This window comes from Falco peregrinus, chromosome 4, assembly GCF_023634155.1.
Source record: "Falco peregrinus isolate bFalPer1 chromosome 4, bFalPer1.pri, whole genome shotgun sequence".
Lineage (NCBI taxonomy): Eukaryota > Metazoa > Chordata > Aves > Falconiformes > Falconidae > Falco > Falco peregrinus.
In genome coordinates this window covers 43,258,221-43,285,505 of record NC_073724.1, presented here as the reverse complement: position 1 = coordinate 43,285,505, position 27,285 = coordinate 43,258,221, and the positions used below count along the sequence as shown (strand labels likewise).

Here is a 27,285-nt window from a genome sequence, read left to right as displayed (position 1 = left end):
GCAACTTTACTTCCGAAATTCTGTTCTGATACCTGCTGATACAGAAACCTTGACTATCAGAGTTTGTGGCATAAGAAATTAACAATTATAGCGTCTTTTCAAGACAGAGCATGGTATACCAGTTAGGAAGGTCTTCAGGGCAGTATTACCACGCTGCTTAAGCATGGTATGGAGAGACCTGTGCTTTCATTCACTGTGCTGTCTAGTATATGTCTGCTACGAGTAAGAGTGAAATGTGAAGCATGTCAGAAAATGATTCATCAGTCCTACTGATACTTCTCTGTGACTAAAGAGATTTTTATTTAATCCATTCATTTTTCTTCTTGGTGACTCTCAGGTTGCAAATAAGACAGAGGAGTCCAAAGGTGGTCACACTTTCCAAAGTCTGAGAAATGCTGTAGCAAGATAAACTGAAGCACTGTGACTGCATCAGATGTTATCTGCCACAGAATAATCTTATTACTTCATGGCTGCAAAGTCCTTCAGGGAATAGTACAAACATTTAGCTTGATCCCAAGTGCCAGATTTTTGCTGTAGGGTTGCTGAGATAAATAAGGGGGAGCGTTGTGGGGGGCAGTGTGGTGTGTCCAGAAAATTTCTCAGTCGCTGTAGTTACGAATGTTCCAGCTAATGTTAACTTCCATTTGCACTCTGCTGAGCCTTCAGGTTAACGTTTTCTTGGCAAGTGACCAAATATTGGAGTTACTACCTGCACATTTGTGTTCAGGTTCGAAAACTTGCTCCACAGCAGGTGTACATGACATTTACTGTTGCTAAGGGATGAACTTCCACAATTCTGGTGGCCTGAGCACCATCGGCTCCAGTGTGTGGGCAGCAATGCAGCTACACTTGTCGCCTTCCCAGTGGTGCGTAAAATGTTGGAGCCCTGGGCTGCTGCAGGACCTGAGGTACCATCATCACACAGTGGGTTGTAATCCCTGGTCCAAGTGGAAGGTAGGTTAGTTCTACATACAGGTTGATAAGTGGTGGAATGAATAGTAGGAAGCTGTCTTCTGTGTGTTGTCGCAGTGTGTACTAGCAGACTTCATCGACCTCGGAGCATAACAAAGTCTTAACTTCCTGCCCTACAAACTCAAGTCGGTAGCTGAAAAAAAAAAAAAGCTGTGTTCCTGCATGCCTCTCTGTTCTCCTGTGTAATAAAGACTTTTATAGTGGAACTTGGTTAACAATTGTAATGATGTATGAGCCACAGGCAAAGCTGTTTCATTTCCCAAAGCTGCTGCCTCTACAGTATTAGCCAGGGTAAAGACTAAAGTGTGCATGTTTGAAAAGGAAAGAGAGAAATAAACGAGTCCAGTAGCAGGGGGAGGAACCTACTGATTTAAAAAAAGAAAAAAAAATATTTCACTTGAGAAGCAAATCTGCCTTTTAGATTGCTCTACCAAATTTTTCATAAAAGTTAGAATAAATATGAATAAAAATATTGTTGTTATTTTTAATAGATCAAACATGTTATTGTGACATTGCTTAACACCTTTTTTTCCTTTTTTTTTTAATTCTCTCTCCGATTGGATAGTCCTTCCTGATATTATGGAGTGGAAAGTGCTTTCTGTTTGTGCCTTTTAACTCCCATGTATAATTCCAAGAAATACCCATGATGACAATTAAGTTCTGTTCCTTGGTAGTATCCTAAATAGGTCAGGTGGAATGGGGAGCAAAAGCCTTCTGTATGTTGTATTCCCTTTATTAATTACCAGGGAAATAAAAACACTGGGGTTGCAGCACCTTGTTTGTGTTCCAGACCTGGGGCTGCCTGTGTACGTTCCTGTAGCCACTTGAGATGACACCGACCAGCGGGCAGCTGCCTGACCCTATGCCTTGCCCCAGAGATGTGGCACAGCTTTTCTAGCAGGGAATACAATCGGAATTACCAAATTCCAGTCCTTGTGCTTGCAGTAGCTGGATGGGGTTTTTTTGCCTGATCTCTTCCCTCCCTCCCTTTGCCTGCACCAGATCCAGCCCTGCCCCTTTGCCGTTCATGTAGCAACAGCCCAACAGGTGTGTGAAAGTTTGGGATCATGGTCCTTTCTGGGCAGAAAGGGAGGAATGGAGGTGAGAGCTGCTGTGGCTGGTGAGGAAGAGGTAGTTCAAGGGAGGTAGAGGATGGGTCTAGTCTTTTCAGCTCCGCATCTGAAACAGGCTGAAACATCACAGTTTGACGGTATGTAATACTGTAGCAGCTCTCATATGTTGAAACAAAATCTGGCAATGTTGCAAGTCCAGTCCTGAAGAACAAGTCGTGGCATTTTTATAGCAGAGGTCATGCCTTGAAGTACAGGGAGTTCATAGTTGGTTTTATAAGCTGTGGTGCACTAATTTATTTACTTCTCCATGTCCAACAATCTTGGCTAACCCAGGGATCCCAGTATGTGGACGAGGGATGATTGGTAGTTTCCTGGCCTCCAGGAGGGAGAGGCTGCTTTCATAGCCGTGAACCTGACTTAAGCAGCAAGGTGGGGGATCCCATATAATCGTGTCTGTTGGCTTTCATTTTTGGGAAGGTTGGTTGTTTTACCTTGCAGTGGCTGAATAGAGAGAAGCCAAGAAATAGGATGCTCATACACTCTGGTTTTGTTGCAGTGTTTTAGGGGAATGACTGGAAAGTATCATATAAGCATTCAGTGCCCTTCTTGAAGAAAAACACTAAAAAAAATAAGCAAGCCCTTCCTGAAAGCAGGCAGAAAGTGCCGCTCGAAGGACATTATAATGAGCAGCCCCACTGTGTGGGTATGGCAGTGCTACTGGGAACAGCCTGTTCTGGGGAGAACAGATAGACCTGATATGTCAGGAGTGTCCTGCCTTCACCTCTTTCTCTCAGCTCTCCAGGCTTTGAAAAACCTTTGCTAACAAACACCCGTCTCCAAAACTAACATCTTGACAGAGGAGGGGAAAAAAACTGAAAAGAATCGTGTCGCTGCGAGAGCAAGTTGATGGGGGGAGGAAAGGGAAGAGATCAGACCCAGTGTGCAGCCTTCTCAAAACTATGTTTTTTCTCACTGCTGTCCTGCAAATTTCTTTTTCATCCTACCCGTCTCTGAAATGTAGCCTTTTTCAAAGTTAATCACAGCCTTCAAAAGCTACTTAAATATTGCAATAGCAGCTTTGGCACTTTGTTTCACATCTTCAGTGCAATTTGAAATCCAGGGACTTATTTAAATTTGAGATGGAAGTTCAGGTCTTTGGTGCAAGGGAGACCTTATAATGGAGGTAGAAGCACAGGAGTGAGACTGAGTCTCTCCTGAGAGGCAATGGTACTGTGGTGTGTTTGACAAAAGGGAGATTACCAAGAAAAATAACAGTGCTCGTGAGACTAGAGATACCTCATAGCCTATGCTCAAGAACATTAGGAATGGGCTTCATAAGCTGTATTGAAGTTTGCAACATGGCCCTTGATTAATTCTAATATTTCCACATGGAACAGTAAACATGGGCAGTGACTGATGGTGTAGAAGCTTGTACAGCATGAGGAAGGTTTAAAAATTAGTTTAAGCCTTCTTGAGTTTACTTAGTATGGCTTGGCTCTGTGCAAAAGTGTAAAGCTGTTTCAGTCTTGGAGATACTGCAGTTGGAGGGGTTGTTGCTTTAATTTCAAAACAAACTTTTTTTTATAGTGTAGGACTTCTGAAACTAGGTATAGAAGAACAACTAAAAATACCTTTTTTTCTTTTTTTCGACAGCAGTTTCTCAGTCTAATTAACAATAGAGGTAAAGAAAAGGGTGACCTGACAAAATATATTGGAAGCTAACTTTGGAGAGCAAAAGCCTCAGAAAATTGAATTTCTGAACTGTATGCAGCTCCTAACTGTAATCATTCCCTGGGTATAATACATGAACATAGAGTTGCTGATTTCATTTCCTTAAACAAAACAAAACAAAAACCACCAAAAAGACCTCCTTGGGTATCATATTCTGAAAGGCAGTATATTAGCCTGATAAGTCCCTTTCTCCTTCCCCTTCCCCCCCCCCCAAAAAAAAAAAAAAAAAAAAAAACCAAAATAACCTTCTCTAAAATAATTTGACATAAGCGTATGTTTTTTAGAAGTATCATGCTTTAAGTAGTAGTGGTAAACAGAACAGACGTAGCAGACATTAACACTGAGACACTTGAGGTGGGTGGTTTGTTGCTTTTCAGTGAGGTGGTTGTCTTTTTTTACAGAGAAAGTTTAGCTTCAGGTCAACTGAAGTAATTTCACAGTGGTTTTCTTCAGGAATGAAGCAAGACAGGCTGTGGTTAAGCGCAAGGGTACAAGTGCATAGAGGCTTGTTGAGCGAGCTGTCTGGGGATAGCGAAACCCTTTTTTGCTGGCCAGTGATGTCTGCGCCCCTCTGTTGTGAAACACAGTTGTGCAGCCTTTCACCCACCTCCACCACTTCCCTGTTTACTATGGAGCTAGAAGCTGTCCCTCTCCTCAGGTACTCCTACAGCGCCCATAGCTCCATGGACTAGTCGCCATCTGATGTGGCTGGCCATTGCTCTAAAGGGTTCAAAATCTTGCCAAGCAGTGCCCAGCAGGTCTGCTCTGCGGTGGCTATGCTTGGGGATTTCAAAGCGAGAAAGGTTTAGGTTGAGAAGGTGACTATGAACTTGGCAATGGCATTCACGGGCCTATCTGCAGGAGTCAGGCTGGTAGTAGAGATGAACTTAAGGCATTTCTTTTGTTTCTTTTTACCTATTGAATTAATAGCTGTCTCTCCAACACCTTTGGCCACCGTGTTCTCTGGGGTGGGAGAGGTGAGCTCTGGACGAGACGCTTACTAATTTAGATCTGGCAGAGAGCTTAGACGTAGCTTGTCTCTAAATCAAGACTGCGTGGGCACTGGGATTCCTCATGAGTCTTGCAGTTAGATGTGAGAGTTGGTCCCAGTGGCATTCAGCTTACAATCTCCCTGTCTCATCAGTGCTTTATTGCAATTAGCAGAAATTGATGAATTTAATTCCTATACACCTACTAACAGGTGGAAACGTGCTTTCAGATTTTACAAGAGCTCTGTGTGTACTTAAGTGTAAATAGCTAATGTCACCTGCATTCGTTCTTTAATTTTAGGATGTGTTTGTGGGGTTCTTTAATCTTACATTTATCTAGGCACTCACTAACCTTTCGGTTCAAGAATATTTTCAGTATAAATGTAGAAAATACATTTTCCTTGCTCAATTTTGTAAGCACTTGGGTGCCTTACTGCTCTTAGTAAGAACTAACAGTCTACTTGATGTTAACGTGCATTATTGGCTACACTGGGAGAGGCTGATGAAGATTCCAGTCAGCTCACATGCGACCCCTTTTTTCTGAAAGGTGTGGCTCCCGGGGGATCTCTTTAGCAACCCTACATCTATTAAGACTATTGTGGTTTTCATCAGTCTTCTCAAACCACTTCAGGCTTTTCAATGGTTATTTACAGGTGAGATTTTTCTAGACCTCTAGGTTATTGCTGTTACTGGACTTCAACTAGTCCAGATTTTCCTTAAAACCCAATGCTTCCAGCATGGCATGACTTCAGCTGTAGCTGGTTTATGTGAACTAGAGAGTTGCTTCACACGCCTTGGTTTTTGTCATCTGTAGGGTGTGCTATGGGAGAGGGGGAGTTGTGTCTGGAAAAAAAAAAGGAAAAAAAGGTTAATCTTTTCTGAAAAGGCAATGAGACAAAATTGCTGCGATTCACACAGCTCTAAGATAAGCAAGTAATAGCTCATGTTCAACAGCAAAGCATGTTCATATAGCATGAATAGGATGAATGTGTTGTATGATAAATCTAGACACAGCAAATAAATTTCAGCCTGAAAAATAAGATACCACATGAGACGGCATGTGCAGAGAGAATGCTAATGTTTAGGGAACCAAAGGCATTGGCAGAAAGGAGAGCACAGAAATGAAGAATAGATATTTTGTTTTGTTACTAGGATTGATTGGCTGACTATTTTTTTGTCTTTAAACCATAATAGCCTTCCCTTATTGTCAAAATGATAATATATATAAAGCACTTCCTGTAATATTTCTCTTCAAAATGACTATTCATCAGTCCCAGAGTCAGATGCTCATATTTCAACTCACAATTTAGTTCAGCAAGTTTATACTTCAGAGCAATCAGTCATTTTAGCATTTGTGTTTTTAATACAAATCTCAACTACAGAAGCACACAGTGCTCTTAAGCACGGATAGATTGGCTAATCCAGATAGTACTTTGTAATCTTCTGGCAAAGGAAGAGATTATTGCTTTTCAGAGAGAAAAAAAAAGAATAAATAAAGTATTCCTCCCAGACTAGCAGTGCAGATCATGAAAAAAATAGAGAGCAAAGACTGAGTATTCTGCTGGGCCCAGTGCAGGTGGGAGAGTGTCCAGGGACAGCTGAGCATTTTAGGTGGCTGGGGGAGAAAGTGAATGAAAAGGTAGCATAAATATGGGGTCAGATCCCAGGTCCTGATAACAGCTGGGAATGTGGTGAGGCAAATGACAGCGAATGCCAAACATGGTCTGGTGGGCTTGATCTGCTTCTGCCCCGAAGAGAGCCTCCATTTCCACTTGTTCTCCTGCTTGCTCCTCAGCCTACAAACACACCACAGAAGTGACAAATTTCTCTTGTGAAACCAGGAATTAACTTTGGTGATATACTTTTACCTCCTGGTAAGTTTTCATGCTGCAATAAATCACCTTCCTCTGCGTCCCCAGGGTGACGTTGCAGTGAAACGTGGGCACCACCTGCTGAACAAATGGCATTAGAAAATCATTAATCTGCGTTCCCGTTACAGTTTTCTTTCTCACAATGCCTGTTTTATCTTGGCTGCATGGTTAAGCCCTTCTTATGACTATGGGAGGATTTTTTTTTAAGGTAGTAGCAGACAGGTCTGTTTTCTGTGGTGAGGTGACCTCCCTCAGGGCACCACAGGAAACACTTATCCTGGGCTCATCCTAACACGTGGGCCAGCCCCCTCTGCCCCCTTCCTCCTCCTCCTCCTCCTCAGAGGTCAAGTGTGATACCATCCAAGCTGCAGAGGGTCATTTGGCTCTGGATGGGCTGTTTCTCCATCATCAGTGGCCGTGCAGTTTTCAGTCAAAAAGCTAAGTTGTTTTCTGGATTCCTCTACTCAGCACTGGTGAGGCCACACCTGGAGTGCTGTGTCCGGTTCTGGGCTCCCCAGTACAAGAGAGATACAGACAGACTGGGGAGAGTCCAGTGAAGGGTCATGAAGACATTTGAGGGATTGGAGCATGTCTCACATGAGGGAAGGCTGAGGGAGCTGGGACTGTTCAGCCCAGAGAAGAGAAGGCTCAGGGGGGTGGGGTGTCTCGTCAACGTGCTTAAATACCTGAAGGGAGGGTGCAAAGAGCAGAGAGCCAGGCTCTTGTCAGAGGTGCTCAGTGACAAGACTGGAGTCAGTGGGCACAAACACAGGAGATAACCTCTAAATGTAAGGAAACCCACTTTTTTACTGTAAGGGTGACCAAGCACTGGCACGTGCTGCCCAGGGAGGCTGTGGAATCTCCATCCTTGGAGATACTCAAAAGCTGTCTGGGCATGATCCTGGGCAGCTGCTCTAGGTGGCCCTGCTTGAGCAGGGTATTGGACCAGATGACCTCCAGAGGTCACTTCCAACCTCAACCATTCTGTAAAGTGCTGCAGAGCAATGAGGACTAGGCTGCTCCAGTCCAGAGTGCTTACAAGGAATGAAAAATGGGAGCGTCCCATCCCTGCCCCAGTGTTCAGGGGCAGTGTGCCAGCCAGTCTGTTGTACAGACCAACAAACACACCCTTTTTTGGTTTTAGTCATACCTGTTCAGCAAAATACGTAGTATACTGCAAGCAGAAATGCGTCATTGTGGAGACTGTTTCAGTTTATGTCTAACTTTGCAGGCCCCTACATCTAGAAATGCTTCCAAAGATTCCTCTAACTCATCTTATAATTAGGTTTTATTTCTGTATCTCAAGAGGAACAGATGACATCTATATTAAAGCCTAGTCTTCTGAATTTGTTTATTAGAAAGTAGACTGTAAATGCTAATTTCAAGTAATACAGGGAAAAAAGCATAATGTATCTCTGTGCTTAAAATGGTGCTGTATATTATAACATCATTAATTTGTAGAAACAAATTGCTGAAATAACCTGACTGACAGTCTGTGCCAATAATAACATGTGATAACTATGGGCAAACAGCGCATAGTTGCTAGTGTGTTTTCTATTTCACATGACGGTTGTAAGCAATTCTTGCCAGATGGGCTGATATTGTAATTAGGAATCGTTGTGCTAAATGAGGCAGTATTTAAATTGGCAACTAATTTTCTTATCTGTTAACCAGCTTGAAATAGAAGAGCTGTTACCCAAACCATTTCTAGCTGCTAATCCTTAACAAGAAACATAGCACTTCTTCACACCTTTTTTTTAGGCACTGTCTAGCAAATTATTTTCTGTAGGGTTTATTATGTGTGGGACAAAATAAGAGAGAGAGAGGATTAAGAGATGTTACAAGTTCAGGAGTTGTTAGATAGGGTGGACTTTACAAAAGTCAGTACATCCTGATGTGTGGTAACAGCTCGTGAGCTGGTAATGGGGGATGCTTCCTATTTATAGTCTCTACATGTGGACAAAAAAACATTTTTACTCTGTGATAGTTCACTGTGTGGCATATTCCATCAAGCAGAGTAGGACTGTAAGGCCTATTTTAAGTGTGTGCCTGCGAGAAATTGTGAAAGCACAACAGTTCAAGATTTTGAATGGCATATGAATGTTACTAGTGTGGAATGGTCGCTTTCTTTATTGGGAGCAGGAGAGAAGGGAAAAGAAAGGGGTGCCCTTGAATCAAGTTAAAATCCCAGAGAAGGCATTGTTGCTTGTAGTTTTCATCATGAACTCTTATGGAGTCAGCTTCTTTGGTTTGCAGGTTTCTGTGGTGGAAACTATCAATTGCCTATCGTTAAGATTTTGACTGAACCCCAGAGTAAACATAAGGCTGAATGAGATTGATTGTTATATTTATGGGTGTATCTGTGCGAATCTTAATCCTTTTCCCCCGTCCCTCTCATGCTTCAGCTGAAGCAAGGATGAAAAGCCAAATACATCTTGCAGTCTGGTTTCTTCTGTCCAGTGGTGAAACTATTGCTTGATATTAAAAGGATCGGACCCATTAACTTGAAAAACCTACAGTGGATTTTTCCATGGGCCAGTCTTTTAACGGGGGTGAAGATTGTCACTAGCTCAGTGTGGGTTACCTAGGGAATCATACCAAAAGCAACAGCACGACAGGGTTGCATGCAAGCCTTAGGATTCCATACCTGGAAAAGGCTGTGTATGCTAAATCACTCATGCAGAGAGCTGCTTCAAAGAAATGCATTATGCACTTGTAGCTTGTGGGACTTGTTTTGTGTATTTTTCTTAAAGTTACCAAAAACTCCCAACCTCAGACTAAAACAGGAAAGAGAAAGGTTGTGGGTCAGAACAGAGACAACGTCTGTCCCTGCTAGAGGATGCTAGCAACCTCTATGCAACAAAAATTGAACGATTGCTACATTTTATGACTTTTCCTTGAAAATGTGAAGGAAGTAACTTTCTGAATGCCTGATGGGTAACTGCAAATTGCTGTTCACCGGGCAGTTAAATGAGGCGTAGATAATACCTAGTGTTGATGACGTGGTATTGACGCCACTTGCTGTAACAGATAGGGCAGGTGCCTGAACTGCAGACAGGGGAAGATTTGCTGAATGAAAAAAAAAATGACAGATCAATAGGGTTGGTTTTGGTTTTTTTTCTTGCTGATGTCAAAATACAATAATATTCAGCAGTGGAAAGCTTAAAAATATTAAAGACATAGTAGTAATTTAAATTATTGAAGCAGTATAGCATACAGTAAATGCTATTTGGTCTTGGCACTAAGTCAGGCACTGGGAAGTTTGAGGGATCCTTTAAATATTGACAATGGGTTTGACTTCCAGTTGAAAGAAGTCATTACGACTGGGTTTTTTCAGTGTCTCTACCCCTTCGGGGTAGAAAAAATACAAAATGCATGGCCAAAGGAGGCTTCACTTTCAGTGTTTCTGACTTTCAGTAAACAGGTTTGGATTTGTTTCTTTTTGTAAGCACAACTTAATGTCATGGAGTGTCAGATTTCCGTTGTAAGTTTGTCATGACAGAGATGGATTTTACTTGCTTTACTTTGATTACTCTATAGCTAGGGATCTTTATGAACCTCTTATTAGTAATAACAATGCTGTTTCCATATAGGAAGTGCACCCAGCAAAATAATCTCTGGGTATGATACTAGGTGCAGATTTTATGTTCCGTGGCTGTGGTAAAGGTGACCTTCAAGGGGAAGAAACAGCCTTTTGCATTTGCTGTCTGCTTTCTGCTATGTAGGTCTGAAATTGAACTTGGAAACCACAATAAAAAAAAAAAAAACAACTTTAAGGCTTTCCTTCAGTGCCTCTAAAAACAAAGGGAAAGTAGGTTTTCATTGTTTTCAATGCTGGGCACGTGATCAGTCAGCAGTCTTTGGGCAGTTTTGCCTTCATAGCCTTGTTCAGCCGTGTGTCTCCAACCTTGGCTGTTTGCAAAATTTGACTTCATCTGACAATCTCTGACAAAACAGGGTGATCACTAAATAATCAGATCTCAGTGACAGGAAATGATTCACCTGAGATGGCCATAAAAAACCCCAAGGAACCTGCCCTGCCTGCCCATGAGAGCTATGATTCACCATCTCGGACTTCACAAGGAGGCAGCTGGAGAGGGTGCTGGCACCACTGTTGTCTCTGCCTTGGCATCAGGATCTTCTATCCCTGTGGCAGAAAGGTGGAGGCACATAGAAGTTATGACAGAGTATCCCGCTGTCACAGTGCATAGCTCAGTGAATCAAGCTGAGGTGCCTTTGATTTAAATTTTCTTTAGTAAGCTGGGTGGTGAAATGCAGTGGCTGGGGAGTGAGCGCACAGTGTGTTTGGCTTCATCTTTTGAGAGAGGGCAGGGCTGACCTCTGGAGATGGGGCAGGATGGGCATCCCTGGACCATAGCTCCTTTGGTTGCCACCCTGTGACTCACCAGGGCTTGCCTGAAGCTCCCCCAGCAGCACCATTAAACCCGCATCAGGCAGTATGGAATAAAGTAGGCTCCAGTGGTGGCAACATGAACGTGGTTCTTAATGAGATGTGAAGGCACTAAAGAAAATTCAGACCCAAAGGGTAGCCAGGAGAGAAAGAGAACTCAGTAAGTTATACCCACCCTAAAATGAGCAGCTAATCACTGGTGCTATTGTGAGGACTACAATAAATCAGTGTCTGCCCTGGCCGCCTGCATCTCATTATGCATAAACATGCGGATAGAGAATGTCAGCCTCAATAGCGATCTGTCATGTGAATGCTGCTGTGTTCGAGTGGGCTGGCACTTGCATGGTTAGCCAGCTTTGGGTTTTTGTTTTAGGTTTTGGTAGTTTTGTCTTTTTTTTTTTTTTTTTTTTTTTTTGGAGGGGGGGGAGTAGGGTGGGGGATTGCTATTTTCTTTTGGAAATGTTGATTTGTGCCATGCTGTGGGTAGTAAATTTGTGAACTCTGTGATGATAACATTGTATTTAAGGTGTGGGGGTAAAATAGCTTTCATATATGTCATATCTAGTGATTGGGGGTTTGTTTGGTGTTTTTTTGTTTTGTTTTTTTCCCAAGTCCTCCTCTGTGTGTGGTGTCATGCATATTACTGAAGCTAGGGCAACACCTACATGTTTTTATGCAGCTGATGTGTACTGCCCATTACTGAAGCATCACAGACTGCCTCAGAAAGGCTAATTAATTTAAGCCCTGCAGCACCCCTTTGAGGCAACTTTTGTTGGTCCTGATAGATGCACACACTGTAGCTGCTCTTTGATATTTATTTTTAATATGATTTCTATCCCAGAGGTGGAAAAAATGGATAGTTCTTCCTTTGTTAGGTAGTTGAAAAAATGTTAGACTTTTGATATAATTGAAAAAAAATATGTAGCAAACTTTGGATTTCATTGCAAGCCATGCCTCAGAGGTTCATATTTTCTTTTAAAGCCTCAGCTCCTGGAGCCAGGTGAACTTGTAGATGTCCTTTTTTTTTTTAAACATCTGTGACTAGCTCATGTGGTTGCAAAATAAATTCTAATGTATTGTCTCTGCTTAATCTAAAATCTGAGATGCAGTGAGGTACTTGGCTGAGGTTGTGGATTTGTTTCTTTTTAGTCTTTGCATGATTAGGACTGGGAATACTGATGACAGAGCATGCGTGTTGTTCAGAAGAGTCCCACAGATTACTAGTTGATTTTGTGTTCATGTTTTAATTTCAGAGCTCCTCAGTCCCATACTATATTGAGGTAAAACAAAGGTAACGGTCTCCTCCCTCCCCCTCCATGAGCAAACCAAAGAAGTTTTTGAACATCAACTCACAATTTTTTGTCTATGCTCAGTCTTAAACTTATTAAAGGAGGATTCTGCTTTTCTTCTCAGAATGCTTTATCCACCTCTGTATTTAATCTCCTTTCTGAGGTCAGCCCTGTTTCTCCACTTCTTTTGCCAATACTAAACTCATTCCCCCTGTCGTTCTCTCTTACGCTTCCCACATCCACTTTCAGTGCTAGATCCCTAGCTACCTCACATCTTAAGGAGTCATAAGCACTACCAAAGTGGCTGCTTCAAGCTAGGTTTAAACCATGCACAGCCCAGTGCTCATGTCTCACTTCCTTCTGCAAGGAAAATTCTTAATTCCTTAATATTTTTCTAGGGAGCAGGTGTCCTTACTGCCTAGAGCATAATTTCACGATCGTTTTAAGCCAATCTGAGACCACACTGTCACCAAAGGAGTCACCACCCTTTGTATCTGCTCCTACCATCTCTTTTCAAGTAGCTGTCTGATATGGCAGATTGCCATTTATTTTTTTCCTTTCTGGCAACTGTAGGTGAGAAACCTGATCTGATTTGCATCACGGCCCCATGGGTATGAGTGCTTAAGCCAAGAAGCCCTAGGAAGCATCCAACCAAGAGCAGGAAAAAAGTCTGACCACTGCTTTTGGTAGGAGTACAGTCCTGAGTGACTTAAATTATCATTTAATGACACTACATTTAATGTAGTTTCAAGGTCTCACTGAAAGAGATGGTCCTGCATCCAGCTGCTTGCTCTTGTGCTCTGTGTTAGCACAAGTTATCACACAGCTGTGCTGAACTAGCCTGGTTACCTGTGCCAAATGGGGAAAGGAGACATCTCGTTTTGTCTGTGGGGTTTAAAACTTAAGCAGTTTTCCGCTTGAATTGTCCTCCCAATGAACCAAACAAATGGCCCACTCTTTGGCCACCTTTCAATCAGTGCTTTTCACAGTGTTTATAAACCTGGCATCCTCTTCAATGCCTAAAGGTGGTGAAGTCTCTTAAATGCCTAAAGGTGGTAGGTTGCTGCTGCTCAGGATGAACCGGGCATTGTTCCCATGCTCTCCAAGCCACAAGGCAGCTTTGTGCTTCTGCTTATTTCTGCTCAGACTTGTACTCAGCTGCTGCCTTGAAACCTCATAAGCTCTAAGGCAAACAGTGCTTTAAACAGTATGAAATTCAGCCTATATCCTGGATGAGCCAGGCTGCTGAGACACATGAGTTGGGCCAAAAAGAAATTTGAGATGGTCGTGAATTCATCTGCTGTGTGAATATGGACTTGGCGGGTGTTCCCCCTTCCAGGAACATGACTATTTTAAAGCACTTCAGCATGATCAGCTATTCTGAAGGGGCTGCAGCAGCTTATCTTTCCCAAAAGTGACACTTTGTATTTATTTTTCAGGGCAACTTTCATCATAATTTTTAAACTGAAGGTAATTTAAGTGAAAGCTTTAATGAGTGTGTTTGTTTGTCGTAGTTGGATATGAAAACCACCTCTCCTTTCTTCTGTTTCAACAGTTAAATATTCTGGTTGACACTGGGAGCAGTAATTTTGCTGTAGCAGGTGTGCCTGATGCTGATGTCACCTCCTACTTCAATACCGAGCTGTGAGTACCTATTCTGCATGCTGTGATGGGTTAGGATGTCATTTAGATTCTGGCTCTTCCATGTGAAGGAGGATGATAATGCAGTTTGTGGGACTCCTATGACAACTCCTAAGGGTGGGATGTTTGTTGCATCAATGGGAAGATTGGTCTTGCCTGATGGAAAGACCTGCCTGACGCACTATGAACAGTCCCACTAATGTCAGTGCAACTGAGCTCTGAGGGCTGTGCTGATTAGAGCTGGAGGAAAGGGAATTACAGGGTAAAAATCATTTGCAAAATCACACCAATTTCAGCCAATTTCTTACCCAAATAGTCTTGGAAAAAATTTAAAGTTTAAATATACTTTCCCTTTGTTTAAAAGCAAAAATTAAAACCTGTAATTGTATGTTTCTTGACATTTCATCCAAACCCAAAATTAGTTAATCAAATCAAATTTGTTGTTTAGTTTTGCCAAGGGCCTCAGTCAGTTAGTAATCTTGACAGACCCTGCTGAATCTGTTTGTTTGTGAGATACTACTTGGTGGTTTTGGTGCTTGTTATGGACTAGATTTGCTGTGCTTAGCATGAGCTGACATCAGTCACATCCAAGCACAGCTTTGTCTGTCTGAATCACTATCCCTCCTTTCTTCCTTCCTTTCTGCCCTTCTCTAGTTTCAATTATTTCAGGTAAACTTCTCCAAAACACAGTGTCTATCTTTAGCTGAAGTATATGGTATTTAGAGGACCAGGAGGCTGGAGAGTATCACCATTACCTCTTCATGTATTTTAACATGAGGATTCGCACTTTTATTCAAATGAGATGCATTGGTAATGGAGGGAAAGCCAGTATTTCCGTGCTGCCTACTAGAATAGCCTTACTCCCTGTCACATAATCAGGTGTTAATGGAGATATTTCACATCTCATTCTGATATAGCACAGGTCTGGAATGTCCAGAATTTGCACCTGAAAGCTATTTCCACACTACCGCAGAGTTTTACATGCCAGCTATCCCCTTCCATAGGTAGTGACTAGAGGAAAAAATTACAAGGAATTAAAAGCACAAGCTTCTCCCTTTTCTCTTAAGTGATGTTATTTTGTGTGAAAGGACAAGGCCTCTTATAAGAACCATAAACCATTAGCAACAATGGCAGAGAATGTGTGTTGAGAAAGGCTGGGAAATCACTTGAAGGTTACAGCCTGTTATCAGTGTTCTCAGTGTACACTGCCTTTTGAGAACTTTGATATAAAATTAATAAGGAAACTTCGAAATTTAGGCCCTGAAGCATAAAGAGTGCTTTGTAAAATGATTCTAACTGAAGTCATTACAGTCCAGAGCAATTGCAATAGCACTTTCTGGTTTGGGTTGGATTGATGGAGTACTGCAGTATGCTCAGAGTAAAGTACAACCCTTAGCAGGCTTGAACCTCACTGCACCATGCTCCTTCCATGTTAAATATTTTAAATACATTTAAATAAATGTCATCTGGGAGGGAGCCTGGCCCCACTGAAATCAGTTAGATGTTTCAAAAATATTGTTTGCAAGAAACCTCTGTAGGTCACCTAGTACATAGCACGAATGAGGCAAGGCTATCACCAGGTCAGGTTAGCCATAGCTGAGTCCAGCCATGTCCTGTAAATCTGTAAGGGTGGAGAGTCCATGATCTCTCTGGGCAGTGTGTTTCATTGCTGTGCCATACTGTGGCTGCACCACACTCCTTCCTGGGGAGAAAGTATTTCCTGTTGTCCAACCTGAACCTCACATAAAAATATAAGTCATGGATGTTGCCTCTTGTGTTATTGTCCAGCACTGCAGAGAAAGGTTTGGCCGTGTCATCTTTGTAACTGTATTACAACTTGTAAACTGCTGCAAGATCTCCCCTTGGCCTCTTGTTTGCAAAACCAAAGCCCAGATCCCCTCAGCTGCTCATCACAGGTCCTGTGTTTGTGGAATGTGACCTATCTGTTAACCCTCTGGCAGTCCCTCTTCTCTTTCTCCAGATCCCTGTTGCACTGGGTTTCCACAGCTGGCCACAGTCTATTCCAGGTGTGGTCTCACCAGTGATGACAAGAGGTTGAGAGCATCTTCCTTGGATATGTTGTCTATGGCCCTCCAAATGTGGCCTGGTGTGGAGTCTGCTGTATGCACAGGGCCCCTGTATGCTGTTGGCTCTTATTCAGCCCAGTGTCCACCATCACGCCAAGTCCTTTTGAGTCCTTTTGGTTGCTTCTGAGTCTGTCCTGATGCATGGAGTTGTTTTGTTTTGGCTACAAAACTTTGGGCTTCTCCTTGTTGGATGCCATGACATTTCTGTTGGCCCAGCCCTCCTGTTCTACAAGGTTCCTTTGGATTCGAGCTCTGACATTCAGCATGTCAGCTACTCCCTTTAATGTAATGCCCTGTACAAATCTGCTGAGAGTGCAGTCTGTCCATCGTGTAGGTTCTTGATGAAAATGTTGAACAGTTCTTCCTCCACTCATGACCCCTGGGTCACTATGCTTGTCACAAGCCTGATGTTGAGCCAATGGTCTTTGCCCATAGGGCCCAGTGACTTAGCCCTCTTCAACCCACACAGTGGTCAGCCCCACATCCTCCGCTTGGGATGTGGGGAATGCCATGGGAAATGGTGCCAAAAGCCTGACTATAGTCAAGATGTGCTACAGCCACTGTGCTTTCCTTGTCCATGTAGGCAGTCATCTTGTTGTAGAAGGCAATGAGGTTGTTCAGGTATGATATGCCTATGAAATTTCTCGTTGAGTGTCCGTGATTACCTTCTTGTCCTTCATGTTCTTGGGAAAAGATTCCAGGAGGTTGTTCTCTTGAGAGTTTTCCCAACGTGAGGTAAAGCCCAGTGGCCTATAGTTCCTTGGGCCCTGCTGCTTGTCTCTTTTTGTGAGGTCTTATTATAGCCTTTTCCCAGTACTCAGGCTACCTTCTCGTTGTCATGATTTTGCATAGATGGTAGGCAGGGGCCTTGATATCACATCAGCTGGATCTGTAAAGTTACCTAAGAGTGACCTTTACCTATGTGTAAATGAGACAAATGACCTATGGGCACTTTTCCTCCACACAATGTGGAACACTTCAAAATTAGGTAAGGGGCATTCCTGTCATCTGATAATCATTCCTGTGTTTTTTTCCCATATTGTCGTGAAGTGCTTCCATATGAAAGTCATAAACTGCAAATTCAAGACGGTGGGAAAGAAGGATTAGTAATTTGTTAAGTTAATGGGACTGAGTTAGAGATGTGTGCTTATTAGAATATTAATAATGTCTTGGAGAGAGTGAGTGATGGGTCTGAATTTCCTGATTGCCATGCTCTCAGTTTAATTTTATTCAAATTATCAAAATCTGAAATTAAATGCATGATTGTTTTTTGACTGAAATTGAGGAGGGTGCACAGGAAAGGCATTATCTTAATTTAAAGGACTCAGTGTGTGTTCAGGAAGAGCCCTCCTTGAACAATTTTAAAACTGGCTTGTTAAATATTGTTGTGTGTCATATAACTCTGCTGTTTAATTATCTAGGTCTTTCTGTACAAAACGAATAAAGCTATTATCATGAACTCTTTCACAACTTGAGCTTCTGAGCAGCTCTGAGAAGACTTTGCTGTGAAAAGTTCTGAGTTTGCTGGGATGATCATGCTGTGTAGGTCACCATGATGTATAAGGTTTTGGAAAATGGCCTAATTTGTCCTGAACTGAAAAGAAATCACAGTGTTTGTTTCTCATGCTGTTCAAAATAACAAGTAGGTGTTTTTGGGTATGCTACTTATGATAAAAGAGCTATTTAAACAGGTGAATAAAGGGATTTTTACACTTGAAACTAAATTATCAGCGATGGCTCTGTAGCAGTATGTGAAAGTGTGACATACTCAGGGCTGTCAGTATTCAGCAACAGTATTCAGTTTTACTTCTGTGAGTACTACTGCCTCTACCAGGTAAAGTTTCAAGAGTAAACTGCTCAAGAGTTGATCATTCCAAGAGACAGGGAGGTAAGAAAATTATGGGCAGTAAATTGAGGTAATAAATTATATATCAGCAAGCGAAAGTAATCAGCTATCATAGAATGGTTTGGGTTGGAAGGGACCTTAAAGATCATCTAGTTCCAACATCACTGCCTTGGGCAGGGGCACCTTCCACTTCAGGTTGCTCAAAGCCCCATCCAACCTGGCCTTGAACACTTCCAAGGGTGCGGCATACACAGATATTTTTGGGCAACCTGTTCCAGTGTCTCACCACCCTCACAGTAAAGAATTTCTTCCTTATGTGTAATCTAAATCTACTCTTCTTCAGTTTAAAGCTGTTACCCCTTGTCCTTACATGCCCTTGTAAAAAGTCCCTCTCCAGCTGGCTTGCAGGCGCTCTTTAGGTACTGGAAGGCTGCAATAAGGTCTCCCCAGAGCCTTCTCCTCTCCAGGTTGAACAACCCCAAATCTCCCAGCCTGTGTCTTCATAGGAGAAGTTGTCTAGCCCTCTAATCATCTTTGTGGCCCTCCTCTGGATTCACCCCAACAGGTCCATGTCCTTTTTGTATCGAGGGCTCCAGAGCTGAATGCGGCACTCCAGTTGGGGTCTCATGAGAGTGGAGTAGGGGCAAAGAATCGCCTCCCTCAACCTGCTGGCCATGCTTTTTTTGATGCAGCCCAGGATACAGTTGGCTTTCTGGGCTGTAAGCGCACATTGCCAGGTCATGTTGAGCTTCTTCTCAACCAGCACCCCCAAGTCTTTCTCCTCAGGGCTGCTCTCAATCCATTCTCCACCTAGCCTGTGTCTGCGCTTCGGATTGCCCCAACCCATGTACAGAACCTTGCCCTTGGCTTTGTTGAATTTCATGAGGTTTGCATAAGCTCACCTCTCAAGCCTGTCACGATCCCTTTGGATGGTATCCCTTCCCTCCAGCTTGTCAACCGAACCACACAGTTTGGTCTTGTTGGCAGACTTGCTGAGGTGCACTCAATCCCACTGTGTTGCTGACAAAGATGTTAAACAGTGCCAGTCCCAATACTGACCCCTGAGGAACACCACTCATCTCTGATCAAGCCATTGACCGCAACACTTTGAGTGAGACCATCCAGCCAGTTCCTTAACCACCGAGTGGCCCATCTGTCAAATATGGGTCTCTCCAATTTATCATGTGGGACAGTGTGAAATGGTTTGCACAAGTCCAAGTAGGTGACACCAGTTGCTCTTCCCTCATCTACCAATGCTGTAAGCCAGTTGTAGAAGGCCACCAACTTTGTCAGGCATGATTTACCCTTGGTGAAGACTTGTCAGTTATCACCAATTATCTCCTTATTTTCCATGTGCCTTAGCATAATTTCCAGGAGGATCTGCTCCATACTTGCTTTGTGATAAAATCTTGCAATTTTGGTTGTGTAGAGTTTGTGATAAATTGTAAACCCTGCAAATTAGATGGGACATCTTGGTTAAAAATAAATAATTTATGTTGGGTTTTCATGTTTGCTTTGTCTCTTAAAGTCATTGGCCCTGAATCATTTATCTCGTGCTCTCTATCACTAGAGAGGTGATCAAAACTTCTGTTCAGATTTTTTTGCTCATTGCTATTTTCTGTCCCTTCTTTGCCATTGCTCTCTGTGGAGACATTGGTTTGGTGCTTAGAAGAAGGTGAGTGGATAAGCAGGAAAATCTGAAGACCTGTCTTGTTGCAGAGCAGCAAGAGAGCATGGAATTAAGAAGGAATTGCATGTGTTTGGCGAGGTTGTGGTTAAGCAGGGCTTTTTCTGTGGTGGATTTGCTGTTGCCATGTTGAGCTTCCTTCAAATGAAGCATGACATGAGAAATGTTTTGGTTATGTTTTGTTCAGTGCTGTACACTGGTAATAAGGAGTAACTGTGCACGAGAAAATGAACCCATTGCTAATTTTCTCAGATGAGGCTTGAGATCCATTTGAGGTTTGAGGACCATGTTTCTTTCTGTTGGCTGCTTTGGAGAGAAAATAGTAACCAGGAGGGAGAGGGAGAAAGGAATAGTGTCACTACAGCACCATAATCTAGGAGGCCTTTTTCCTTGCCTCTGGCTAAGATGCACTCCCTCCCATGAGCGAGGTGAATTTCTTATTTTCTCACCACAGCCAGAACAGCTGGTTTGGAATTTTTTGTGCCTTTTGTTTATTTTACAACACTCGGCCTATGAATTAGAACAAGTCTCTAGTTTTGACCTCTAAAGAAGTTTTCTTCCTTTAGATCAGTGAGGTGGAAAACCACAGGCTGATTCCTGTCAAGAAGATGGACCAGAAAGTGGTTTTGCAGAACAGAATATAGTTTGCTGCCACAAGGATTATGTGAGACCCCTTCCCACATTAGGAATTTTGCTCCTTGAAGGAAAAAATAACGCCTTTTCATCAACACATTTGTGTGCTTTACAAATGAGAGGAGTATCCTTATACCCATTTCTTCAGGTGGCAAAGCTGAGACACAGAGGGCAAGGAAGTCATTTGCCCTGCCTTTCCACAGGAAAGTTCACCAGCCGTACTGGAAAATGAACCAAGTCTTTCTGTGTTCCTGACCCACAGCTCAATCTATCAGGCTGTTACCACTTATGGAAGAAGAGCTGTGTGCTGCTGCTGTTGCTAGTCATGCAGCATCTGTATCTGCAGATTCTTTTTGCTTTATTCTCCCAGCACTCCATTTTCTTTCTGGTTTCAGATGTTTCCTCTTCTGTTGCACAGCCAGACGCTTTTCTACATGAAGAAACCTGTATTTTCCATTCCTTTTCCTGCCCACCTCTCGTTTCTTTTATATGACTAATTATTCAGATTTTATTTTGATTTATAAAATGTACTGCCAGTATCACAGTGGTGGTCTGAAGACCCTGCCTGAGCAGAGATGTTCCTTTGTCTAAGTGTCATACAAATGCAGAGTTATGCAGAAAGGTAAAACAGCAGTAGCAGTAGAAGTAACCACGTACAGGTACTAATAGTATCTCTGAAGTCTGTACATTTTGTGTTTCTATTTGTATGCCTATTATGTATTTCTGCTGTTTTGGATATTACAAACCACTGAGCCCTGAAGACCCTTGAAGGGTTAGGTGTTGGGAGTATCATGAACTGCTTAGGGATAGAACCTGGCCTCTTACTACTCACTAACTCCCTCCCTCCCTTAGCTGGGAGGAAGATTGGTTGCATGGGCCATATGGCCTAATCATCCCTCAAGATAGTGTCTGAATAGATGAGAGTTCTCTGTGTTACCATCTAAAGGTTTTTCCCCATAATAGGCAAAATCACACTGACTTCATTCAGGTAAGCTCAGGTACAGAGGGCTCTGAAGCCACTTTATGTGTCTATTTCTGTCAGAGCAACTGTTAGACTAAAGCTCGGTTGATAAAACTGTCCTTACCTGATAAATCACCTGCATTTTCTATTGTTTCCGACACATGTAAAGTGGTGTTATGAAATTATTTTACACTTGCTTTCCCCGCCCCCCACAATTTACTTTTAAAAAAGCTGTCAAGTGAAAAGTCTGTTCGGATGAACTGAGCATGGTCATCTGTCTCTTCAGAAGGGGAAGCTGTACACCAAAGAATGGGACCAAAATAAATTGTAAGGGATTTAGAACTTTTGTGGCTCTTCAGTAATTATGTGGGTGGAAGATGATTACTGTATTTATACTACAGGATTTTAAAATGAAAAAGCTGTTGAAGTTTTTCCTAATGTTCTTGTTGAGCCTTCTAAACGGGATTCTTTTCCTTCGGTTGCCATACTTAACTGCTCCTTTGCCTTTGCTGCCCTGGTCTAGAACCTCCTTATCTTCTTCCTCCAAGTCAGTGAATCATTTGTTAATAATATCCAAGTTCACTTACTTCCTGATACATAGACCAAACTCCAGATTTAGAAAACCTGTGTCTTACTGTTGATACACATAATAATATTCCAATTTACTCAAAATGGATTTTTAAATAATATTAATGAGATATTAGTCTACAGCTATTCAGTTAGCTTGGCATTTTGGTTTTAGATTTGAATTCAGAGGCTTTTCATTTCCTAGCACCACTTAATACATTTTATCTATAGTTAAGAGTATTGCTCCTATTGTGATGGACCAGTCTGAGTCAGGGACACATTGCACTACGTGGCATAGTAACTAAGATTAAAAAAAAACTAAAAAACACACAAAAAAACACCAAACACCAAACCCTTCCACCCCCATTGTGAAGGCCTGAGTAATCAATGGCTTCAGGATAAAAACAGGGCCTTGAGGTTAATTTTATTTCTGCTTTTTACTGCTTTTACAATCCATCCTCCTCCTTTTGTGAGTATATGTGATTGACTTTGCAGACTTTGCTTTTTTCCTCTCTGGGAAAAATTGAGTTTGAATATATTCTGTTGTCTTGCATTGTAAATGAACATCTCATGCATAAGCCTATCTTTTCCTTTTAAAGGTCAAGTACGTACAAATCTCAAGGGATTGATGTTACAGTTAAGTACAGTCAAGGAAGCTGGAGTGGAGTGCTGGGTACAGATGTCGTTACTATCCCAAAAGGAATCTATGGCAGCTACACCATCAACATTGCTACCATTCTTGAATCAGAAAATTTCTTCTTACCAGGGGTTAAATGGCATGGGATTCTTGGTCTTGCCTACGATGCTTTAGCCAAGGTAAATCACCCTTTCCCCAGCTGTTGTCTTTCACAATGACAATAAATGGAAGTCTGACTACTAAAATAAAGTGAGCAGATGATCTGTCAGCATTAGATTCCTCCCTTCCAACCACTTCTTCCTGTGGATCCTTTGTGTCTGTTCCAGAAAGAATAAATTGGGTTGTGATGGTATCACAGTCCCATGTGAGGATTTTGACTTTTCTGGTGATGAAGATACCAATTTTAGCTTCTCTGGAATTAACAAGTTTTTACAGAGCTTGTAGTACTACAGCATGGGAGTAAAGGCTTCTGATACATGTATAGAGGGCATGTATTAGGGCTCTGATGATCTCCCTCAAGACTTGTCAATGGACAGATGAACTTACTTGTCAAAACCTTCGACAGTTTATTCTAATACATTCTCCATTCATCAAGCAAAAGCTGAGATGCAGGGCATATAGAGATTATTTCAGAAGAAGTATTAGCTATGGTGTTTTCATGAACATAGAACCAAGCATATCCTGTTCTTGTGCAGGTAGAAAATTCAGGTAGAAGTTTAAATTAAAACCTAAAATTTATAACCTTATAATCTAAAACAGAAAATGTGATTGGAATACTACATAGTCATAGTTTTCAACCTACACATGACTGTCTGAGATCACAAACTGATATATATCTCGTAGAACAAATGATTCAATACTGCCTGCCAATTCTGGAATTAAAATGCTTTATTCAGAGTTGTGTGATCATTGTATTGACTTCTGTCGTACTTGCTGTCATACACTGTCAACAGACAGAGAAGAGCTGCTTCTCAGACTCTGGTTTGGGCAAATGGTGTATTCAGGGCATTTATTTTCCTTTCTTCCAAAGACTTAAGTGTTGTTGGCTTTTGAGGCTGCTCTGTGCTTTGTGTAGTAAGAGCACTTGACACCGTGCAAGTTAGCTAAGGTCTGCTTGTCATGAGATGTATCTGCACAGAAATCTGAATTACAATGAAATTGCAGTACTCTAATAACAGCAAAGGAAAGCATGCCATGCAGCATAGGAAAGAACTTGTTGGCCAGTAATCAGTTGAAGTGAGTGTGCTTGGATATGAAGTTCTTTAAAAGAAAGAAGAAGATATGAGGGCCACTGAATTCAGTTAATTAGAATTAAACAATATTTAAAAAATCAAAATCCTCACTTTAAAACTCTGCCTTTTTGTTGTGGACAGTTGCCAAGGGCAAGTTACATTTCACTGTTCTAATATCCCAAAACCTTTTCCAAAAAGAAAGCATTGGTGAGAGTTTCTGCCTGAAACAGAAACTAGTATTTGAGTTTGAAAACTGCAATTGAAAAATACTCCTGTGCTTTAGGGATTTCTGTGACAGTGGTCAAGAGTAAAAATGTTTCTAAAAACAACAGAAACAGAAAAATGACAGATGTTTATTTAATGACTTATTATATCTAGAATTTTCATCACCTGGTTGTCACAAATTCAATTTACTTGTGAAAAGTGGTTTTGCTTGAATGATCTGCTCATTTCTGCAAAGAAACTTTTTAATTAATACTTCTGCAATTCTTTTTTTTGTTTTGTATTTCAACACCTTCAAGCCTTCGAGTTCTGTGGAGACGTTCTTTGATTCTCTTGTGAGGCAGGCAAAGATCCCCAACATTTTCTCCTTGCAGATGTGTGGTGCTGGGCTGCCCGTTTCTGGAAGTGGTACCAACGGAGGTAGTCTTGTGGGTATCTGTCAATCTGAGAGGGAAGATGTACCTTTGTTAATCTCTCTCCCTCTTTTCTATGACTATCCTACTTCTTCCAAATCTAGTGTTTAAGAATATTAAATGTTTTAGATTATTTTAAAGAAAAGGTAAGCACTGGGGCAAAACTCAAATGTGTCCTTATTTTCATTCTCCATTCTTTTTTTCTCTCTCAAGTTTGAGTAAACTTCTCAAAACTCAAGTGTAATTTTAATGAAGAGAAACATAAATGTTTTGGTGTTTCCTCAGGGCAATTCCCTACCTTTCTCAAACTGAGTAGTCCCTTACTCAGCTGCTAAGCTTATAAAAAAAATTACGGTAGCATTTTGATGAGGTTGAATATGATGTCAAAAGGGGGAGAGGATTCAAGGCTCTTGTCCTTTTTTGTAGACAGCATATTAAAGGAAAAAATCTGATGACCAGATCTTCTGCTTGTTGTTACTTTGGAAAGTCCTTTCGGTTTTAGTGGGACAAAGAATTGGCCATTATTTATCTGGGATTGGGAATTGGAATGACTATTCTTGAATTATGTTGAAATAAGCATGTCAGCACAGGAGCTGATCACAAATAGTTATTTTCCTGTGAATTCACATGCTGTAAGTGTTAACGCACTTGAAATAAATGAAGCCCAAGAGAGAACTCACTTGCATTAGTTCAAAGTCTAATGATCTTGTATGCTCCCAGTCAGCTTCAGCATAAGTTTTGGTGGAAGGTAATAGTGATAGCAATGATAGGATGGTCATATTCCATTTTGGATGTAAGAAAAATGAAATGTTCTTGAACAACATTAAGGCTTTTCTGATCTGATAAAGTGAATTTATGATGTGCAAGTTTAATATTTTGTCCTATTTTTATACAATGTCTAGATTAAACCACTGAACATAATATTTTGATTTTAAACAGTGGAGCTTTCATAATGGAATCGGTGTGAGCTTGCTGATAATTTCACCCATCATGGGAATTCTGTTTGACTGAAGTACAATCTATTTAATGACTATATGTTTCATACTGCTTCATTATTGGCAAAGGACTTGTCAGTAAAATCCTTACAAATAGTGCTAAATTAGAATATTGATGTCCTGTGTATCACAATTAAATATTATCATTTTTTCCTGTACTTGGCCCAAAACTAACCATCTGGGCTTTTAAAGCATATGAATTCCTTTCTCCTTTCCCTTAGGTTCTGGGTGGAATTGAACCAAGTCTGTACAAGGGTGATATTTGGTACACACCAATCAAAGAGGAGTGGTATTATCAGGTTGAAATTCTCAAACTGGAGGTTGGAGGACAGAACCTCAAACTGGACTGCAGAGAGGTATTTGCAATTATGTCTTTCTGTCCATATAAAATACAAGTTTGGTTAAGAGAAATACTGAACTGCTCGGTTTTGTCTTTGCAAGCAGATGTGTATTGCAGTCTTTTCTGAGCATTAAGGCTACATGGTAACTTTGGAAAGAGATGAATGAGCCATGTGAAATGCAGTGTGTACATCAAGCAGGCTAAAATTGCTTCAGAGGACTTTAAAGTCATTGATAGTATTTTTGGTAAATTTGAAACTAAGCTACAATTGTTAAGTGAATGGTCCACTGAAAATCAAGGCTGCTGTGGTTTGGAAGGGCTCAGCATCTGGTCTAGTTTCAGTTGTAACAAAGATGTCTAAAGACTGAAGATGGTGCATTGATTCAAGGAGACAACTGTCTTTAAACAGCTACAGTTTATGGGTTTCTGTTATACAGTAAAGCCAAACCAAAGAGTTTTAAAGCAATTCTGGTCAAAGAAAAGGGAAGATTTTTGACTGACCCCTGTAGAGATGTCTAAGCGTGTAGTTCACGATGCTACTGAGCAGGTGTTGTCCTGGGCTGCTTCCCAAAGTATTGCATCCTATGCCTCTTATTTTTTGGGGTTTTTTTTGTTACTGTTTTGTAATCGACTTTTACTTGCTTCAGCCTTGCCAGTTATTATTCCTGATGGATATGTTTTCTGTTTTTATTAGGAATAATGTTCTGCTGTCTCTGGATCAGTCTAGTAAGGCTGTGTTGTAGCAATTTTTATTCCAAAGCTGTTTAATTTTTTTCTGGCAGATATGTGTGTATGCCAGTGTTTTATTTGTTTCTTATTGTTGCTTGTTGCTATTCATGTTTTGATTTTAGTTCTGTAATTTTCATGCCCTGTTTCTATCACACATCTTCATTTTATCTTATGTTTGTTCTCTTAGTTGGAAATCATTGGAATATGATAATTCTAAAGTTTTTATAGTTTATAGAAATTAAGTGAAATTCATGATAAAAAACTTACATGTGCATAAATATTATATTTCCTTACAAAATATGTAAATTTTATTCCCATATAAAATATTTAAAATGAGTCATACCATCTTTCAACTTAACAAGCAAAACAAGCTCTGTTTAAATCCTTGCCTCTATTATACTGTTAGGAAAGCAAAACTGCTTGTCCTTTAATGTAAATGTTTGTGTTTGCTTTTCTTTCTTGCCTTAAAAAACAGACAACATGTTTTTGAAGAAAAGCCCTTCTACTGATGGTTTAATACATGATGTTTCCAGAAAACAACTCACTTAAAAATCTAGCAGTGTTATGGAAGTTTCCTGTTATTGTTGCTCTTTTCTGAGCCAGGATTTGCTTTCATGTTGTATGTATTAGCACAGTATGCTACTCACTGGTTCAGAAGGCATCATTCTTTCTTGATCAGAGGAGATCTTCCTGCAAAAATCTAGAGGAAGAACAGTAAATTAGAGCCAGTATGATTAAAGTTTGGCTAGCTTAGGGGCTGGCAGAGGATGCATAATTCACTGTATGGGATGATGTACTATGTGCCCTCTCTCCTCTTAGTTGTTTTCTAGGAAATGGAACATTTTTTGTAACGATCACCAGCGACTACTCCTTTCCTTGCCAGGGAAAAGTAGTCCCCTCGCTTCAATGCTGGGAATCTGTCCAGTGTTAGGCTGCAGCTGTGGCCTTGAGCCTGGCCG

The 27,285-nt window shown here is 41.3% G+C and overlaps 1 protein-coding gene across 1 annotated transcript in view; it reads left to right on the top strand.

The window, feature by feature from the left end:
- BACE2 (beta-secretase 2) overlaps positions 1–27,285 on the top strand; it is a 55,920-nt gene that overhangs the window by 8,577 nt on the left and 20,058 nt on the right. The window contains exons 2-5 of the mRNA XM_055802770.1: positions 13,892–13,980; positions 22,358–22,574; positions 24,149–24,277; positions 25,479–25,613. Of these exons, the coding sequence (XP_055658745.1) occupies positions 13,892–13,980; positions 22,358–22,574; positions 24,149–24,277; positions 25,479–25,613 (570 nt within the window). The remainder of the gene's footprint in view (positions 1–13,891; positions 13,981–22,357; positions 22,575–24,148; positions 24,278–25,478; positions 25,614–27,285) is intronic.